Source organism: Bactrocera dorsalis, unplaced genomic scaffold (genome assembly GCF_023373825.1).
Source record: "Bactrocera dorsalis isolate Fly_Bdor unplaced genomic scaffold, ASM2337382v1 BdCtg033, whole genome shotgun sequence".
NCBI lineage: Eukaryota > Metazoa > Arthropoda > Insecta > Diptera > Tephritidae > Bactrocera > Bactrocera dorsalis.
In genome coordinates this window covers 53,545-68,473 of record NW_026038084.1, presented here as the reverse complement: position 1 = coordinate 68,473, position 14,929 = coordinate 53,545, and the positions used below count along the sequence as shown (strand labels likewise).

At 30.6% G+C, this 14,929-nt stretch overlaps 2 protein-coding genes and 1 long non-coding RNA gene across 23 annotated transcripts in view; 1 reads left to right on the top strand and 2 right to left on the bottom strand.

Moving 5' to 3' along the window:
- Window positions 1-74: 74 nt before the first annotated feature.
- Window positions 75-7,968, bottom strand: LOC105229341 (uncharacterized). 4 transcript variants are annotated; one of them, XM_049461450.1, is made up of 6 exons: window positions 2,643-2,901; window positions 2,321-2,518; window positions 1,888-2,259; window positions 1,469-1,825; window positions 494-627; window positions 75-444 (listed from the first exon to the last, which is right to left on the bottom strand). In XM_049461450.1, the coding sequence occupies exons 3-6, from the start codon at window positions 2,248-2,250 to the stop codon at window positions 150-152; spliced, it is 1,149 nt and encodes a 382-aa protein (XP_049317407.1). In that variant the 5' UTR covers window positions 2,251-2,259; window positions 2,321-2,518; window positions 2,643-2,901; the 3' UTR covers window positions 75-149. The 4 variants fall into 4 exon arrangements, with proteins under 4 accessions (XP_049317407.1, XP_049317406.1, XP_011207878.2 ...); XM_049461449.1 differs by lacking the exons at window positions 2,321-2,518; window positions 2,643-2,901 and adding an exon at window positions 7,947-7,968 and having other exon boundaries at window positions 1,888-2,276; XM_011209576.3 differs by having other exon boundaries at window positions 2,321-2,908.
- Window positions 4,699-14,929, top strand: part of LOC105229339 (embryonic polarity protein dorsal) — a 20,146-nt gene continuing 9,915 nt past the window's right edge. For 4 of the 18 annotated variants that reach the window (XM_019991436.2, XM_011209575.3, XM_049461435.1 and 1 more), the window contains exon 1: window positions 4,992-5,972. The gene's annotated coding sequence lies outside the window, so the exon portion shown is untranslated. Of the gene's footprint in view, window positions 4,784-4,984; window positions 5,973-8,994; window positions 9,679-11,492; window positions 11,692-11,748; window positions 11,815-12,318; window positions 12,391-14,929 lie in introns of those variants that run through there. The other 14 variants (XM_029551582.2, XM_019991434.3, XM_019991433.3 and 11 more) reach the window with 14 other exon arrangements.
- The window catches only part of LOC125780015 (uncharacterized), a 23,432-nt gene continuing 20,320 nt past the window's right edge, over window positions 11,818-14,929 (bottom strand). The window contains exon 2 of the long non-coding RNA XR_007423512.1: window positions 11,818-11,900. This is a non-coding gene — a long non-coding RNA (uncharacterized LOC125780015). The remainder of the gene's footprint in view (window positions 11,901-14,929) is intronic.

Genomic DNA, 14,929 nt, shown 5'->3' with positions numbered 1-14,929 from the left:
AGTTTTACGTTCTCAGTTATTTTTCCAAAAATCCTATGGAACATTGAATTATAATTTAAATGAAAGACGGAATATTTTAACTTTGCCATTTCTATTGGAGGATTTTAATGGGACTTTAATTGAGCTTTCGTTGGTTTCCATATCGGAAATTAAAACCTAATTTCTTTGAAGTAATCTCCCTGACTAAATAAGTTATTGCTGTTTATTTGTTTAGAACATGTAGCTGGCATAGGCACGGCGGGTAACAAGCAATATAAACATATCTGTGCAACGTGAAGCCCCTTATATTGATAAATGCGCATCTTATCCCAGCACCTGTAAAAACGTTTAACAAATGTATTTTCGAGTGCTTTTTGAAGTGCCACCACTGTTTTTTGCAAACTTTCTGTTTCGCGCCGGAGTCGTTTTTCATTATCTGCAGATTTATCAAGTTTACGGGACTTCCTGTAAATGCAAATGATATTAGTGTGCTTTTATCAGAGCGGCAACTTACTCTTTCAAATCATTCAACTTTGCTTCCAGAAGTTTGACCTTGCCATTGGCGCGCTCACAATCAATTTCTTTTCGCACCATTTCTGTGCGATATTTGTCTTCGGTTTCGCGGCTCTCATTTGTTAACTGGTATAGCTAGGAAGATAAAAATTCATTGAAATTTCTCTGCCATATGCAAGAAAGTAATATTTGATAAGTTTAACTTAGTGGAACATTAATGTTCAGTAAAATTTCCAAAACGGATAACACTTTTTTTAGCTAATATTTGTTAAAATAATCGAAAATACTATATTATTTGGTGCTAAACTACAAGTTTAACTGAGTTTGGCAGAGACAGCTGAAATTGTATATGGTAAAGGGGGAGCGCGATTTCATTGACGTTTTTGGAACTTTAAACCTTTGGTTTTGCGTACATTGGGGGAAAAAGTTGTGAAATATAACGTATTGAATATTACGTATTGAATATTACGTTATATTACATTAATAAAGGCTTGTCGACAATTCCCATGATAGCCAAATAGACGAAACTGAAACAGACTTAAATTTTTTTCTTTTAAGGGCTGGTATTTTGGCAACATTTCTCAACATTTTGGAGAATATTTCTTGCAATTAATGAATTTTGTATTATTAATTCGTTAAATATGTAAATAAAAATTAAGCGATTTTTCGAAATCTCCATTCGTTTCAAAACAAATCAATGAAATTGCACAATATCATGTATAAATGAATATCACTTAGATTAATAATAACATTTACGTCCTCCTGTCTCAGTTTGCAAAAGATTTTTCCTAACGCTTTTATTTCGCTTTAAGATGGCTTTTAGATCATATACACTATTATCTGTGTCCAACTAATGAAACAGAAAGCGAAGAATGCAATATAAAATATTTCTAAATATGTGCTGTTCTGTATGTTAATTGTCGTTATTATTTACAATTGCAAATATAACACATAACCGAATCAAGCCGATACATACCTCATTTATTAAATTATTTTTTTGATTCTCAAGCACCTTCACCGAGCGTTGTTCCTTGTTAAGAGCAAAGCGTAAATTATGTTGATCTATCATCGACTGGAAAAGCTGTTCTTTGGTTTGGCTTAGTATATCAGTAAGTGCCTCAATTTCCTTGCTTTTAATTGCCAGATCTTGCTCAAGAAGTACACGTTCCGCTCTTAAACTAATCACATTGGTGTTAAGGTTTTCACAAGAAGACTTTGCCTGCATAACGCTTTCCAACGAACACTTGAGTTGACAAGCGAGCTCATCATTTCGCTTTTGTTCGACCCGAAACAGTGTGTTGTAAACATGAATCTGATTTTTGGCCTTTTGTGACTAATCGAAGATTATACATACATACAATTTGGAAAACTCATTTACATATGTTTTATTCTTACTCCTTTTTTAAGATCTTCTACTTTCAATAATAAACGTTTCACATCCTCGCGACGACGACGCCAGGCATTCAGCATAATCGTAGCAAAAATGCGCATACTAGCTAATCGAAGCTCAGTATCCGCTGCACAGCTATAATATTCCCCATTTTTTGAGTTTGCGCACTTAAGATATAGACTATTAGTTTGCTCTGCGACTATTGGATTATCGATGGGTGAAAATTCTATATGTCTCGAAACATTAGAATAGTCATTAGGAAATTGCTTAGTTATTGAAAAAGTGCTGTGTTCATTTTGAAAATTATCCTTTGACAAACTCAACCTTCCCTTTCGATTGGAGTCTAAGTCCATAGTACCGGTGAACATTATTCCCAACTTGGTGAACCAAAAGGCTAATAAGTATCATATAAATTAGATAAATATATTGTTTACATACCGAGGCTTTGGGTACATTCGCTAACGGAAATAATTTTTACTATGCACTATAAACTGCACTCATAGGCAAAATTGCATTAATTTAGTTCTCGAAATTTCAAATTTAAATATATGTATGTAGTATACGAATATTTATAAATTACATAACCTTCCAATAGTGCGAATTTTTTAAGACTTTGACTATAATAATTTACTAGGACTAGTGAAAAATTGAAACACAAATTATTTACCAAAAATTGAATGTTGCTTCGAAATTTTTCCGATTTTTATGAAACAAAGATATATTGAGTTTGAATGCAAATGTTACTTCTACTCATACATACATAACACAGATATAAATAAATAAAGTTATTGACAGGAAAAAACTTGGATATTGATATTTTTGGAAGAACTTAAAATACTGATGTATGGATTTAAGTTTTGATCTGTCAAATAGAAATTTGGAAATATTTGAAACAATGTGTTATTAAACTTTGGAATAACATAGAAAATCTTGAAACGTATTTGTAAATTTCTACAAGCCCAAACGGAATCACCGCTAACGTAAAATAGTACTAGCCATTGCTAATTTAAAGAACATACTATGTATTGAGTACTGCACGATGGGAGCACATACTTCCCAGTAGTCCACGAATCTTATGTACTTATATTGTGGCATATATACATATGTGCACGACTACGCATGCATTGTATGGACATATTTCAAGCTTAAAAAGAGGGGGAAATTGCACAACTCCCCTTTTTCAATAGGTCATGGCAAGGCAAGAGCGCACTCATTCACTTTCACCTTAGCATTGAAATGAGGTTCTTGCGCATTGAAGGACATTGCTGTTTTCACAAAGTGAAAAATCAATAATAACGTAAAACACTTGTTGTATTTCAGCTTACTACTTGTACTTACATATGTATGTACAAAAAAGTCGAATTATTTATATAAAAGGACTTCCATAATGTAATAAGTGGAATGAGGAAGAAGTCTTGGCTTCATGAAACTTTTGGCGCCACATACATAGCTACAAATGCTATGATGAGTGCAAACATCTTATTCCAAGAAACCAACAATGACTCACGCTGGGATTTCGAAGGATATCGATTTGAATTTGATGTATGTATGTATGTACATCATTTACTGAAATATGTTACAATGTATGCGTAATTAGGAGTGAGACGTAGCCGTCTTTTATGTATGTATGTTTGTAACATAGCATGCATTTATATGTGTCTTTATACAATAAAAAAGCTTTCCATTCACAAAAGCTTTACCATTCTCTGCTACACAAGTAATATTTTGATTGTTTGTGTGAAGTTTCGGTCGTGAGAAATATTGAGAGTTCAAATGACATTTTTGTCGTTATACAACCATATGGTGAGTTTTCGATAGTGTATTATAGCCACCGTATGAGTCACATAGCCGTACACAAGTTGTATATCAAACTGTACAATTATTTGTTGCTATTATACCATTTTAAACATTAATACAAATTGTCGAAATTTTTAAAGGTTTAAATATATCAGCATGTCTCCCTAATTTAGAAATGAAAAGCAGCAGAGCGAGAACTTTTGAAATTGTATCAATTTGTGGAGCAAAATATCCCAATATATACATAAGTATGTACTTATACATACATACATATTTCTATGTACATTAGGAAAAACCAAACAAATCAATTATTGAGTAGTGTTAAATATTTACAGAGTTTTTCTAAAAGTTGTATATTCTGCGAAAAAAAAAACATATCGAAAATATTTATAAATAAATACATATGTATGTATGTCTTTTAACAGTTAAGGCTTTATTTAAATAGGTGTCCACCGTATAGCACAGTGCCTCAGGAATTTGAGACGAAGTCATTTAGAGTTCACCCAACAGCACTACGCATCAGATATTTGAGGCGGTTGAATTTGTAAAGATACTGAGAGACTGAACTGAAACTCTAACATATTTTCCTCTTTTAAAAGTTTATACATACATAATAAACAAAAAAAATCGTGAAATATATGTATATTAAACTAAATACAACTTTTACACCAATCGGGTTAGGGGTAGCAGAGAATTTAAATGACCTTTTTGTCCGCAACATTACGGACGTCACTGCAATTTTTTAGAGTGGGGTACTGAGTTTGGATTTGGTAAATTATATCAAAAAGTGAAATTTAGATAACTCAATATAGATAATTATACTTTGAGTACTGTATACCTTAAAAAATATTCGTGCAACTTGGTTATTTCTGTAGAGATTCATATCTATCTATCCTAAAACACATATGTACATACATGTGTACATACTATGTATGTACATGTGTATTTCAAATATGTTTAGTTAGAAGTTATTCCATGATTAGTTAGAAGCTATTCCATGGATTAATACCGTTCAGTGAACAACCATTCGCGGTCGACTCCAAGTGTCGTCAACGATCGTGACTAGCTCAATTGACGAGTGAATTTACTTACAAATTTATAAACGTAGGTATAATAGTTATATCGTATCTACATCTTCATATGTACATATGTATGGTTATACAAAGCGATAGCCGCGATGATAACCCTATGTAACATGTGACGTACAACAACAATGATAGTAATAAAGGGAGGTGGCTTAGAGAGTGTAGAGCACCGAAGCTCTGGAATGGGCAAGACTCTCAAAATTTTTAAGAGATCGGTTTATTAAAAGTTGTAGCTTTAGTCTGCATTTCGCTTTCACGCCGTTTCGTTCACATTTGTTGTTGAGTTCACAGTGACGGAGTGTTTAAATGTCGTTGACGTGTTTAAAAATTTCTTAATTTGTATTTATCGAACCAAATTTTTCATAGTTGATTTTGTGAGTGAATATACCCTTCTGAAATGAGTAAATTGCAAAAAAAAAAGTGATTTATGTAAGTTACGAACATTATAAAGCAGAAAAACATTGATTAAATGTATACCATGCGAACATATTGCTTTGCTAACGGATTGGCATACACACACATGTGCACATACGTACACACATGCTCACGTATAGAATATATAATATAAAGAAATATGTACACATGCATATATGCATATGTATGTGGTAGCATGCTGACGATCAGCCGATTGATCCTTTTCTTGGAGGTGCTGTTGGAAGAATAATAAGCGGCTAATGATTGTTGGATTATACTTCCCAACCACTTGTATAAAAATGTTCTAAAATTGGAATAAATTTGATGTTTTTCAGTCTAATTGGATTTTATGTGTAGACAGGAATTTCTAGTTACAAACTGGTGAATTTCGCGTCTATTTTGGTGCTCCACTGCATTGATATACACATATTAATGTGTGATTAAACATATATTAAATGTGGTGTATGCTTGTAAATACCTACATAAACATATACAAATATAAATGCTATATTATACATTCAGTGCAATTACGGCTTATTTATACCGATCACGTATTCCCGTCAACGAAAAAGAGTTACTAGTAAATACTATACATGCTTAATAAACCTACAAACATAAAATGTGTCGGTGTGCGTAAATCTACTGAGAGTAAAATAATATGATACACGAATAAATGAGAAAAGTGAAACAGTGAACTAGGAATTAATATTTAAAATACCCACAATTAGAGAACTTGGAGCAGACAGCATGCTTGATTAGATTAAAAAGTATAATCACTGGAAATGAAAATAAAGGTAAATTTACACATCTCAAATTTTCCATACCAAAAATTTTATTACAGATTCATGTTTTTTTATGTAGTTATCAACATTTATTTAAAGATAATTTGATTACTCATATCCTTAGCTCATGATATTCATAAATTTGTTTAAGCAATTACATAGATAGGTATGAAAAAACGTACGATCAGTTCTTTGAAAATGACAGAATTTAAAATTTTTTGTTCTTTATATGCGGATTTAGCAAAAATTGAATCATGGTTATCAATTTTGTACAATGTGCTGTCTTTTTATGTTTTTTATAGCTCTGATTTCGTAAACAGCTTCATTAATACATGCGTAGTCCAAACGGATATTTGTTGTTAATGCTAAACGAATCATTTTTATTGAAAATACCGTCACCAACTATCAAAAACCAAACATTTACATAAATATTTATTTGTATTCACGTTTCTAAGTCAATATGATAAATTTAGAAGCAAAGTAAAAATTATAAAATCGGGTACTATTCTGGACTTTCCCACAAGTTTCATTATGATTGACTCACAACACACAACTCGGCAGCACAGCTACTTGTTGGATCATGCTTTGCACATTCGTACATTTACATATGTACATTTATTTCAATTATCAAATATCAACAGCAATATATACATACATACATACTTACATATGCATTATCTCAGTAATAGTAATAATAAAATACATACATATTAAATATGTTTTCTTAAAACAGTTAAGCAAGTAATTTAGTAACATCAATAAAATTGCTTAAAACAATACTTTTGGGTAGGCAGTTACAGAGGGTCCTAATTTAATTGTTGATAGAAATGTGAGTGTATGGATTGTATATAAAAACGAATTATTTTATGCAAAAAAACAAAACATTTTTTAAGAAACATTTAGAAATTGTCTATTTCTTCACACTTTACTCCGATTAAATTATTCGATTCGATTGCCTTCCGAAGTTGTAAAATCTTTCTTTCTACTCGTAATTGAGACGGTCGTGTCGTAAACGTATTAGGTATAACAAAGCAGAGCGCAAGACAGGTTTCGGCTTCCACAACGGACTATGGCAAAAAAGAGTAAAATGCACATACATATGTACGACGTAAAGTAGTTATCTACATACATTCTATATTTGTACATATATATGTACAAATGTGCATACAAAAACATTTACGTGAAAATAATCAAATGAACACATGTAAATATGCAGGGGATGTGTCAAAATGTTATAATAATATACATATGCAGAGTTAACACTAAAAATTATCTGGATATCTCTTTTGAAAAAAAAGATTCTATAAAAATTTACAAAATTTATCCAAAATTTCTCTTTTCAAATCTTTTCTTTGTCAAGTTTTGATTATTGTTATAACATTTAATCAAACTTTTTACATAGTGAATATAGCACCATTACTCATTATGAAGTACAGTATACTCTCGAAAAGTAAATCGATTGGTATTTTGGGTAATTTACTTTTTCGAAAAATTTACTTTTCCAAATATATACATAAATTATCTGTTTTTATAATATTAAATGCATTTTTAAACCTTAAAAATTCATTCATTTATTTGCTTCAATAAAACATATGGATTTACATGAAAAACATATGGATTTACATGAAAAACATATGTATTTATTATGAAGAGAAAAAATTTTGAATATTCTTTTGTTTTTTTTTTTCTTTTGCAATATATTTTCTGACCATTTACATATGTACATATCTCAAAGTTTATTTACTAAACAGACACGATAAACAAGAGAGTAAATGTTTTTGCAACATCGTAAAAAACGCTGCTTGCTTCGTTTCGAATTTTTTATCACACTCTCTGAAAAGTAAATTAAAAAATTTACTTTTTCGAGGTGCATGTGTAATCTTAAAGGTGATTTACTTTTCCGCGATTATTTACTTTCTGAGAATTTACTTTTCGAGAGTATACTGTAGTAAATGCAAAACGTATAAACAAACATACTAACCTTACTGTGCATAACATACGTATGTATGTATGTATGCTTCTTTCACGCGATGATCGTTAGTGAAATCAATCAGTTAATCCAATTAAATGGCTTAGATTACGTACATATGTGGGTACATAGCTAGGTGTACGTAAATAGTACGGTACCTATAAAAAAAATCAAATGTTCATGCCTTATTTTTCACGTGGTATTGCAAAATTTACACATTGCAATGAAGGCGTACTACGATTATTGTTATTTATTAACATTTTTACTAAAAATGCGATCAGCACCATATCTTTCGAGAACAGTCAATGTTGCCAAAATTTGCCAAAATGCTTACAAATATACACACTTTTTACCATTACTCTGTTCCTCTTTTATACAGCCAAACTTTGTTACCATGCTTGAGAAAGCTTTTAACATTTCCCTTTTTTGTCTGTAATCTATTTAACAATAAAACAGCAAAAGCTTTTCTAGTTTCAATGCTCACTACTTTCGAATGAAGAGAACATGAATGTGTATTTGAAATGATTTGCTCATAGCGGGCAACAGAGCAATATTAATAATCAAATACTTCCTGTCGCACAGGCATACGCACGTTTTCCTAGGGTATATGGTATGGTATGCAAATAAATGCTAATAATTTTGGGAATAATCTTTAAAGAGACTACACCCGGATTATTCTTTATAATTAATTTCAAATGTAAGATATAAATATTTAAATAAAGATTTTAATCATTGTTTACATTTCTCTTCAAAGCCTGAACGTTTTTTTCACGTTAAGTCTCCTGGATATCATTGGTCACATGTTCCTTTGCGATAATCGCGAACTCATTCCGCACTTGTCACATTTTGTACAGGGTATGCATAAATATGAGTGTACATAAGTTCATAGACAAATGAGTATTACTCCAATAACAGCAAGTAAAGTTATTTACAAGAAATTGCGAAAACCAAACCGAGCGATACACCAACCGGTGCCACTCGCTTGCATACTACCGTATATATGTACATACATACATATCAAGCATTTTGGTGTGCGTTCAAAATAGGTGCAAGAATTTCCAACTCAATTCATTGTCGACTTAACTTCAATGGTGAACGGTTGTGATCGCGGCTTATTAATCAAACATACCTACGATGTACACTCGTTTGTATGAAGTTAGCAACTGCTACAAATGGAATAAATATAACAGTATTTTTACTTAAGCGTCCACCATGTTAAAGTGTTCGTGTTAAAAAGTGGCAAGATTTTAATTTTAATAAAAATTTAACTGATAAACGTACATAATATTTTACATACATACATACGTATATACATACATACATATGTTTTGAATATTTTAACGACTAACCCAGGTGTTGTGGGAGCTTAAACTGACAAAAAGCTTAACGCGGACAACCAATTAAAAAACATATGTTTCTACACATGTTTTTTTGGAATATGCGAACAGACGACTGTGCATATCTCTGTACATATTTATTAATGTACATATATCCTCGAATGTTACAAATAATCAACAAGTTAGATAAATAATTTTAAGATAACAATATATCGTAAATACAAGAATATGTAGATTTGTTGCATAATTGAATTAAATCGAACGAAAACGAATATAAGGAAAATATGCTATATTATCCTTTATTAATTTTAATGCTAAAACATGACTAATGGAAGTTTGTGAAATTTCAGTTATATTTAAAGATCTGTGCATGTTTGTACTTTATATGTGTATGACAGACATTTGTAAAAATGTGAGTAAGAAATAATAATACGTAAATAATCGATTAAGCCTCAAAAAGTATGGTATATGCGCACTATATTTGAATGCGCGCCTTTTTTATTTATGGTAACAATGGTATATTAGTTATAGTTGCGAATCAAAATATCAAAATTATGCGAATGGTGAGACGTGTATGTCTTAAAAGAAACTTTACATTTTATCACCTTATGCTACCAAACGAAAACGAAATTGTCGTAAATATAAAATGCAGTAGTATTTAATTACAGCTAAATTTATTACATAACATTCTTATAACACTCTCTTACTTTGAAAGAAGACCAAATATCAGGAGTTTAACATAGCTACTACATTCTAGATTCAACAATATTCATAGATAAAACTTGTATTTTCTTTACATACCACACATGGTCCGGTATGTGCGGCTACAACAAAAGAATAGGTAGCTTATTGAGGAGAAATTTCAGATTAATATCTTAAAAAATTGAGGGCCTAGTTCGCATATATACAGACGTACAGACGGAGAGACGGACAGACGGACATGGCAAACTCGACTCAGCGCGTTACACTGACCGTTTATATTATATACATATATCTACATATACTTTAAAGGATCTCCGAGTACCAAAAACTTCGCGGCAAACTTGTTATATTCTGTTCAGGGCATACAAAATAATTTATGTTTATGTTTCTTCTGAATATAAGTAATCCCTAATTCTTTTATCTTATAACTGGGTTGTCTACGATGTAGCAATTGTTAAATGCTTTCGGGGATATTCATATTTCAATACTACTTACATATGTACATATATTTGCACAAAAAGTTCAAAATTTCATTAATAATTAATTTATAATAAAAAATCGTGAAGATACATATATGCAATGCATGGATAATGGAAATGTGTTGATTACTCATCAATTTTTCACAAAAATATAAAAATGCCCTGCTGGAAATTGGTATCTAAGTTTACATGGGTACATAACTCTTAGATATTCGAATAATTGAGAAGGCAATACCCTAATTACATATGTATGTAGTATAAAATCTATATAGTTGAGTTTTACTTTCGTCAAAGACATTTTAAAATTTAAACACATTTTTTTTTTAATATTGTTATTTGATAGCAACTTTGTGGGTAATAAAATGTTTCGAAAACATGTTGTCAAATATATAATAATTGCATTTTTTTATATTTGTATCCTGTTTATGATTAGTACTCAATCATACATGGAATAAAAACATGCATGGTTTTTGAATTTTTTTTTCAACAGTAGTCGTTCGTCCACAGGTTTGCCGCGTGAATTATTTATCTTTTTGGCATGTTCTCATGGTATTTATGTTTTTGAAAATGTTTTCTCAATGAAAGTAGAATTAGTGAGTCATTAATAAAGAATTTAATTTTCTTTTATTCATATATACGTAAAAGAATATAGGTAAATACCTTCATATTCTCGTATTTAGAACACATACTTATTTTCTATGTATTAAGATACTTTAGCGTGTTATATGGATGCTTATGTATACAATCACATACATACATATGTATGGTATATAAATACCCTGCCGTGGGATAAATAAAAGTTTATATTATTACTAACATTATTACCAGTGTGGCCCGAATTCCCAACATGTTTTGATTTGATTCAGAACTACTAAATACTAGTTAGCAATTCATGTTTTTGATTTTAATCATAAGTTAATGAGTATAAGAAAGGAGTTTAACCAAACGATAATAATTTATCCAAATGCAATTTTTTCATGGGGTATATGTATATATTCTAGGTTAAGCAAATACACAAAAGTCATACGTACACACTTATGTATGTATGGTATGTTATACTGGCTTTAGCAATTCTGCAATATTTTGAATTATTTTTGTTCGAAAATTCACACATTCAGTATTCGACGCCAAAACATGGCGTACGCATTGCTAGGCAAACGGCAATTGGAAAAACTATATTACATTTTTATTGTTTTGATCTAGAATTAGTGCAATTTGGAAAACTTGAGTTCCAGCAACGTTTTGTGAGTTTTAAAAAAATTTCGCACTAAAGTCGTAATATTTATTATTTCGGCATAAAAATATTATCGAAGAAAACACTTTCGCGCGCATGAGTTTGATAAAAATCACTTTCGGTAATTAAGGAATTAAGTACAGTATACTCTCGAAAAGTAAATTCTCAGAAAGTAAATAATCGCGGAAAAGTAAATCACCTTTAAGATTACACATGCACCTCGAAAAAGTAAATTTTTTAATTTACTTTTCAGAGAATGTGATAAAAAACTCGAAACGAAGCAAGCAGCGTTTTTTACGATGTTGCAAAAACACTTACTCTCTTGTTTATCGCGTCTGTTTAGTAAATAAACTTTGAGATATGTACATATGTAAATGGTCAGAAAATATATTGCAAAAGAAAAAAAAACAAAAGAATATTCAAATTTTTTTCTCTTCATAATAAATACATATGTTTTTCATGTAAATCCATATGTTTTATTGAAGCAAATAACTGAATGAATTTTTTAAGTTTAAAAATGCATTTAATATTATAAAAACAGATAATTTATGTATATATTTGGAAAAGTAAATTATTCGAAAAAGTAAATTACCCAAAATACCAATCGATTTACTTTTCGAGAGTATACTGTAGTAGTAATCGACAGTTCTGCCAGTACATTGCAGTATAATTAATGTTTTCGATGCATCAAGTTTTATTGCTTAAGAAAGTAAGCGCGGTTACAAGCCTATATAAGAATATATGTACATATGTATATGGTGGTGGTCAGTTTCAACAGCTTGACTCTTTATCTATTACTGCGCCATCACAATTAATTTACATATGAGTTCCTAGAAAGAACAGTGCAACCCACAATTGGCCACGATTGTTAGGTCAGGTTGAAACTAAATCTTCGCTTCGTTATCTACCTTTAAGTAGTTTAAACTTATGTTATACTACAATGAAATATTATAAGCAAAATAAATTCAAATTAATTATATCCCAATGCCATTTTTGACTAGGAAGAAAAAATTATGAGAAAAATTTAATGTTCGTATCAAAAGAAAAGTAAAAACTCAACTAATGTTATTGCAGATAATACCAACTACGTACGTTTTTTTCTCTAATTTTACCACCATGCATAAACCAAAATTAAGGCTCTATCTAAATACGGGATTGTGTGTTATCACTGTAATAGCTAGATTGGAAAGTATGTATGTATATAATTTACAAACTTATAGAGTAAAACAATATTAGTGTATGAATACAAAGAACAAATACTTTTAGGCACAAAATCAGCATATGAAAAAATAAATACATATACTACTAGTTGACAAGATGTAGAAGTTTTAAAAGGCCCCCAAGCGCGATAATTTAAAGATTTTTTTTCGATTTGAAACATTGGCTTGGTTCCAAATAGAATATTTGCTTATATGCGCACAATATATATTTACCATATACATATATGTATATAATTATGTATTTTTAAACGAAATGACGTTATTTGAATTCTTTTCTCCATATTTACTACAAATTTAGTTAAAAAATCGAACGGAACGTAGTTTTGATAGGAACATTACCGAAAAGGCATAATAATTGCTTTCCAAATACCTCGTCTTATTATTTATACATATGTACATAAGTATGTATTTATGTAAGTACATATGTATATACACTATATTTATTTTAAAGTAATTGCTGAAAACCAAATGTATTGAATGCGCGACTATCTACTGGTGACACGTGGGTTCACAAAACGAAAGAGTGAGGATGTCCAGGCGTTGTGTCAGAGACAGGGTGTAAAACAAAAACTGACGCATCCTGGTGACATTGATCCTGACTCTCCTGGTGGTCTGAAAAAAAAAATCTAAAGAAATTCTTAATCAGTAAGGATGCTGTTATAGTCCCTACCTCAGGGAACATGAAAAAAAAAAATTTGAAAAAATGGCGACTGCCTGAAAATAAAAATCATTTTTTACGTTTTTTTTTGAAATTCCTGAATTTGTTTAAAATATTAAAAGCAAAAATTTAGGCACTGCTGGTAGGAACGATAAAGGATTATATAAAGAAGTTTCACACAAAATTTCAAGTAAATCGGTTGTATAGAACTTGAGATAATACCGGTACCGTGTGGAAAAAAGTAGTTTAGTTTAGTTAGTAGTAGGGCTAGGTACTGCGTTACTAAAGTAACTGTAGCTCTTAAAATAATTTTAAATTTTAAAATTCCTTTCGAGGATATGTTCTTAAGGGTCGAAACTTTAAATATATGAAAAAAAAATCGAATTTTTCAAAATTCTTTGTTAAGTTGAATAATAGATATTGCAAATTAGTTGATTGGCAGTTGTTTTGTTCTTTTGTTCATCAAGATGAGAAAATGCTCTAAGAGCGAAATTCTTAGGACTATGAAAAGGATTGCACTCAAAGTCATGGACCATTTGGAGTCAGTTCAGTACAAGCTTACATATTCAAGTGAATATATATTTAGATAATTATGTTTTATGAGTGTTAACCTAAGTATATACATATGTATGTTACATAAATTGCTCTTCAAAATGGCAGTATGGAAAAAAGTCTCAGTTGTGGTATCTGCAAATTTTGTTTGAATCTTTGAATTGCGCTCTTCTTGACCCCTATGGAAGCCTTCTATGAAAATAACATTAAGAGAGATATATTGGTGTGACGATCTATTTTTGATGATTTACGTAATTGTCTAGACGCCAACATTTCGAAACTCAATGGTAGTCTTTGTAGATATACTTCATATAAGTGCGAGTATGTACATGTATGTATATACATATACATACACACTAGATCGAGTAAATGGTCCCACAATGTTTATGTTGTAAGCATTTGTACATACATACATATGTATGTATAGACATACTTGTGTCAACACCGCCGTTTCGAGAAGTGACGTCGATTATGAGGACGTCAGAAGGCTGTTTTCCTCTTTCATGTGTAATTTAGGTATATACGTATGTATATATTATTTTTTATATAAAGTTTTCTTTTGGGATGTTATGCATTCAAATGTTTATTTTAATAAAATATTATGCATTTCATAATAATTAGTATTGCGTTTACAACTTGATGCCTCAGGTGAGCTTTTTGTCCAATTTAGAGCTTGGGTATGTGCTGGCGAACTGACTGTCGGCTATTCACAAACGGCGATTTATTTACCAAGTGATAAAGAAATACACACAGATTTTTGTACTAATATGTTTATTAACGAATTCGTTGGGAAATTAACGTGTTCAATTACCTACATA

Bases quoted from the DNA above. Each gene is read 5' to 3' on its own strand.
- LOC105229341 (XM_049461449.1), bottom strand. The intron at 628-1,468 runs GTATGTATCGGC...TTATCTTCCTAG, and splicing joins AAAATAATTTAATAAATGAG to CTATACCAGTTAACAAATGA. The intron at 445-493 runs GTAAGTTGCCGC...TTGCATTTACAG, and splicing joins AAGTTGAATGATTTGAAAGA to GAAGTCCCGTAAACTTGATA.